The 5,523-nt window shown below is 55.6% G+C and overlaps 1 protein-coding gene across 1 annotated transcript; it reads left to right on the top strand.

Annotated features, from left to right (window-relative positions):
• Positions 1-1,050: 1,050 nt before the first annotated feature.
• Positions 1,051-4,867, top strand: TEKT2 (tektin 2). Its single transcript, XM_006777303.2, has 10 exons — positions 1,051-1,090; positions 1,904-2,119; positions 2,200-2,325; positions 2,524-2,729; positions 3,244-3,387; positions 3,468-3,582; positions 3,886-3,993; positions 4,126-4,269; positions 4,430-4,509; positions 4,650-4,867. Exons 2-10 carry the CDS (start codon positions 1,964-1,966, stop codon positions 4,861-4,863), a joined length of 1,293 nt encoding a protein of 430 aa, XP_006777366.1. The 5' UTR covers positions 1,051-1,090; positions 1,904-1,963; the 3' UTR covers positions 4,864-4,867.
• The last annotated feature ends 656 nt before the right edge of the window (positions 4,868-5,523 follow it).

The following is a 5,523-nucleotide window of genomic DNA, read 5'->3' as shown; positions in this document are numbered from 1 at the left end:
ATCCATCAAACCTGAACTTGGCCTCTGAGACAGGCTCTCCACTTAGCTCTGTGACCTTGGGAACGTTCCTCACTTCTCTACGCCTCCATTTTCCTGCCTGTAAGACGGACAAGGTAACAGCACGCCATTCCTAAGGCTGTTCTGCACAGCCCCCAGAGGAGGACCAAGGATGGAAATCTCATCCCGGCCCTCCTCTCGATTTCCCGCGCCACCACTAGAGGCAGTGTGGAGTAACGCAGAGGACGTGGACCTGGGGACCAGACTCACCGCGCTGACATCCCTGCCTTTTAGCAAGGCCAGTCTTTTCAGACACTTGTGGAAATGGAGATAACGCTTACCTCATGTAATAGTTATGAACATTAAACGTTAACATTTCCCAAGGCCTAGAACAATACTGGCACGGCTGAATTATTTTCCTTCTCTTTTTTAAATGGTCGGATTTTGAACATTGCTTCTAATATTCCAGGCGTGTGCCCTCTCCAAATACGATTACCACTCCCTCTACCAGTGATTCTCAACCTTCCTAATGCCGCCACCCTTTCATACAGTTCCTCATGTTGCGGTGACCCCCAACCATAAAATTATTTTCGTTGCTACTTCATAACTGTAATTTTGCTACTGTTGTGAATCGTAATGTAAATATCTGATATGCAGGATGTATTTTTCAGGGGTCGGGACCCACAGGTTGAGAACCGCTGCATGCCGTCAGGCAGATGAATGAAAATGTTGGACAAGACAGGACCAAAGGAATGCGTGTAAATAACGTCAAATATATTTACATTTCTGGAAGGATGGCTACTGGGGAATGCGCCTGAGCGGGAGATGTACGTATGCTTATCATGTCGATGCATAACTTTGATCAAAATTAAAACGTTTAACTTGTAAAGGAAATGAACGCCATATCCTGCTGCCCTCCTCCTCGCGCCCGCTCCTGCAGCCGCAGCCCGCTACCCGCCTTGGGCCCCGTCGCCCAGCCCCGCGGTTGCCAAGGTAAACATGAGGGTGGCGGTTACCAGCGCGCTGACAGGCGGGTGCCTAGCAACCGGGGTGCGCAACAGAGGAGCTGGCGGAAGTCTGAGCTGGGAAGGAGGTGAGAGGCTAGGGGAGCTGGGGCGCTGTGAGGACTCACACCCAGGCTCAAGCTCCCTCCCTTCCTCCCTCCCCCCTTCTTTCTCTGCGCCGCCGCCGGGGTATTAATTTAAACCAAAAAGGATTATCCTGGGGAAGGGAGTGGTGGGGTGCGCCTGGGAACTAGACAGAGTCCGGCTGCTCCTCCTCCAACAGGGGCTGAGGGAGAGAGTATGATGACCAGTTGGGGAGGGGACCAGCGCATACCCCCTCCAAAAAAAAAAAAAAAAACAGCTCCCCTGTGCCAGCCCACATCCCTTGCAAAACTAGCCCGCCCTCTCTGGATGGTGAACAGGGCTCGTTTTCTTAGAGCCCGTGCAGGTCCTGAGCACAGCTGGGGCGGAGAAAGAAAAGAAAGCGCCAGCCACGGGACTTGATTGCTGGAAGTAAGGGTGGAAACTGGATTAAGGACTATTATTCCTGCTAAACCCCACCCACCCACCAGCCCCACTAAGCACTTGGCAGCACACACACACCCTCCAGGACCAGCAGGGGCCAGGAATGTGTGTCTGTGGATGGATGGGTGGGAGGAAACTTAGTTAATACCTCAAAGTTGAGCAAATCGAGAGCCGTTCCCAAGCAGGCTTTCTGCAGCAAGGGTTTGGGAGCAAAATGGACAGGAGCAGGTCCTTTGGGGGGAGTTTTTTTATGTTATAGCAAAGGTGGAAATTTATTGAAGAACAAGTACAGACTCCCACGTGGGGAGGCGGAAAGAGTCCCTGGAGGGAGCTTTTGATCTGGGAGAGGACTGACTGAACCGTCTCGTCCCCCGCAGCCTTGCTTGTCCTCTCCAGCAGAGGTGGGTGTCTTGGAACAGGCCGAGGGGCTCAGCACCATGGCCACGCTGAGCGTCAAGCCCAGCCAACGCTTCCAGTTGCAGGACTGGCACACCAACAGCTACCTGCTGTCCACCAACGCTGAGCGGCAGCGAAATGCGTCCCACCAGATCCGCCAGGAGGCCCGGATCCTCCGCAATGAGACCAACAACCAGGTTGGGAGCGGGAGCTCAGGTGGGCACAGGGATAGCCCCTGTCCCCAAACACCCTCTTTATCTGGCTCTGTCTCTTCCAGACCATTTGGGATGAACACGACAATAGGACTCGACTGGAAGAGAGAGTTAATACAGTCAACCGGTGGAAGGAGATGCTGGACAAGTGTCTGACGGATTTAGATGCAGAGATCGACGCCCTGACACAGGCAGGGAGCTAGGGCAGGGTGCCAGGAGACCCCGCCGCAAGGACCTCCCCTCCCTCCCCACTTGGAGGTCAGGGAACCCTTCATGGGGTATTGAGTGACCTGTCCACCTGCGTCCCTCACTGGCCCCTCTATTAACGTGGGAGTGAGCGTGCTTCTCGGGGAATGGCCCAGCAGCCTCCTGTGCCTTCTCTGTTCCAGATGAAAGAGTCAGCAGAGAAAAACCTGCAGGCTAAGAACCTGCCCCTGGATGTGGCAATCCAGTGCCTGACCCTGCGGGACAGCCGGCGGGACGTTGACGTGGTGAGGGACCCTGTGGAGGAAGAGCTGCACAAAGAGGTGGAAGTCATTGATGCCACCAAGAAGGCCTTGCAGCAGAAGGTCAGCCAGACGTTTGAGAAGCTCTGGTAAGGGAGAGGCGTCATCCTCAGGCTCACCTGCACTTGAAGGCTGTGTGTCCTACGTAGAATATTTGCACTGTGGGTGACCGGCAGCTGGCTCTCCAGCTGCCTTCGGTCCCTGCTGTGCCCATGGCAAACACCACTAACCGATGATACCACTGTTTCCTCTGCCTCCACACGGTCTCAGAAGACTGCTCTGGGGAGCCATTGTCGATTGATGGGAAGCTTGGGAGATGGAGCCCATTGACCACCACCCCTGAGTACCCTATTGTGTGTATGTGTGAGCCCTTGTGAGTGTAACTAATACGTGTGCCCTTGTGGTTGTGTGTGAGCACGTGAGGGTCATAATTTTGTCTGTGAGGAGCTTATCCAACTATGCTGGTCTTTGTCGCAGCTGCAGCGGGGGCAGCTCCATTGTCACTCCATCCTCCCCATCCCTCGGGGGCCCTGGAGCACAATGGGGGCTAAGTCCTTGGGGCCGTGGAGGGATGGAGCTTGAGCTAGTCTGTTCCTGCCCCAGCCTCCTGCAGGATATCCGACAGCAGCTCAACTCTGACCATCGGGGCAAAATGGAGACATTGGACATTGACAGAGGTTGCCTCTCTCTCAACCTCAAGTCCCCAAACATCTCTCTGAAGATTAATCCCGCGCGTGTCCCCGATGGGTAAGAAGTGTTTCAGTGTCTCCTCCCTCACCCCACAGTGGCCATACTCTTATGACCCCTGTATCTCCTGCCACCTACAGCTCCTCATCACTTCAAGAGTGGGATGAAGTTAGTCGGTTCAACAAGAACCGGGCAGAAGCCGAGATGAAAGAAGCCACAGACCTGAGGGAGGCCATCGCCCTCACTATTGCTAAGGTAACTGACCACCCCCCTGACCCTGCTCTTCCATGGCTAATGGATGGCCCAAGTAAGCACTCAAGTCTTTAGCTTTAATATATATATATATGTGACCCAGGCATGTGCCCTTGACCAGAATTGAACTCGGGACCCGTTAGTCCGCAGGCCGATGCTCTAGCCACTGAGCCAAACCGGCTGGGGCAAGCCTTTAGCTTTTGTTCCCTGTTGGCCATTGGCATCCCAACCCTTCACTTGAGGAACATCCTTAAGATGGTCATGAACTTATACCCTGTCTTGCCCGGCCCACATCTTGTCCTTCAGACCAACAATGAACTTGAAGCCCAGAGGGTGGCAACGGAATTTGCCTTCAGAAAGCGGCTGCGGGAGATGGAGAAAATATACAGTGAGCTCAAGTGGCAAGAGAAGAATGTGAGCCTTCTCATTAGTCTCCTGGGCTTGGACTTCCTGCTGTGGGAGGAGGAGTCCAATGTCGGTCCAGCAAGCCCTGGGTGCACCGTGGTGGGTCTAGCCACTGGAGACCACTCACTCTGTCCCCTGTAGACCTTGCAGGAGATAGCTGACCTGCAGGAGGACATCCGGCACCTGGAGGAAGATCTGCACAGGAAGTTCCTGAACCTGAAGCTATGCCATACTCGGCTCGAGTCCAGAACCTACCGGCCCAATATGGAACTCTGCCGGGACCAGGTGGGAGGGCACCCCAGTGGGGCACTGCCCCCTCCCCTCCCGCTAAAGTCTCCTCAGGATCACTCACTCCCCAGCACATATTCCTGGTGGAGCAGGGGTGCCCAGGCCCATGGGCTAAAGGCTAGTATGGCTGATTCCCAATCCTCACCTCTGCTTCCAGGCACAGTATGGCCTCACTGACGAGGTTCACCAGTTAGAGGCAACCATTGCTGCTCTGAGGCAGAAGTTGGCACAAGCACAGTACGTTTGGGGAGTGGACCGGAGGGGCAGGGAGACACCTCTCACCCATGGGGCCTCTTGCTGCCTGCTGGCTTCCCCGCTGGCTTCCTTAGCCTTCCGCCTCATGCAGGGGTGGTGGGTTGTTAATGCCTCCTCCCCAGGGATGCTCTGGATGCCCTGTACAAGCACCTGGCCCGGCTGCAGGCGGACATCGCCTGCAAGGCCAACTCCATGCTGTTGGACACCAAGTGCATGGACACTCGCCGGAAGCTGACGGTGCCAGCCGAGAAGTTTGTGCCCGAGGTGGACACCTTCAACCGCACCACAAACCGTATCCTGAGTCCACTCAAAAGCTGCCAGCTGCAGCTAGCCTAGCCTTGGAGGCTGAGGAGGGAGGGGGAGGTTAGGAGGAAAATGGAAGAGGAAGGGGGTGGAGAGAATGAATCTAATAAATGTTGGGTTTCTCAGTCTTCTAGAAGGTTTTCTGCTACCCCTGCATGCAGCCAGCGGAGAGTGAGAAGGCTCTTGGCCCTCCTGTGAATGGAGAGGCATAAACGGGGACCATCATCCCCCAAGCTCCATGTTCCAAATCCGATTCCTTCTCCCTCTTTAGTGACCCCTCTCAGGAGTAGGCCAGCACCCCCTGGGCTCCAATGGCTCCAATGATTTCGAACCAGCCCAGCCCCAGCAGGACCCTTAGCTGCCCTCTTGTTGCCTAGGGAAGGCCCAGAGCAGGCTATGATCACAGTGGGAGTCGGGGACCATGAACTGGGGCTGCCGTCGTTGGAGAGCTGGGGTGACGGGGCAAAGAAAGAGGCTTCATAAAGGCAGGACCCGGGTGGCAGTGGCCTGAAGGGCAGGGCTACCGCGGTCCGATAGTCCCCTCCTGGACTCTTTAGTGGCCGTTCCGCCCGGCGTGACATCGGTTACAGATGGGGAGAGCGAGGCCTAAAAGCAGAGGCCTGGTGGGCTCCGACCAGCATTGCAGGACCTAACCTGGTCCCACGCACGCGGAGCTGCACCTCCGGACCGCTG

Source organism: Myotis davidii, unplaced genomic scaffold (genome assembly GCF_000327345.1).
Source record: "Myotis davidii unplaced genomic scaffold, ASM32734v1 scaffold88, whole genome shotgun sequence".
NCBI classification, from domain to species: domain Eukaryota; kingdom Metazoa; phylum Chordata; class Mammalia; order Chiroptera; family Vespertilionidae; genus Myotis; species Myotis davidii.
This window is presented reverse-complemented; position numbering and strand designations above follow the sequence as displayed.

Coding starts and splice junctions, on each gene's coding strand:
- TEKT2 (XM_006777303.2), top strand. CDS start 1,964: ATGGCCACGCTGAGCGTCAAGCCCAGCCAACGCTTCCAGTTGCAGGAC. Junction 3,583..3,885: donor TCGCCCTCACTATTGCTAAG/GTAACTGACCAC, acceptor CTTGTCCTTCAG/ACCAACAATGAACTTGAAGC. Junction 3,994..4,125: donor TCAAGTGGCAAGAGAAGAAT/GTGAGCCTTCTC, acceptor TGTCCCCTGTAG/ACCTTGCAGGAGATAGCTGA.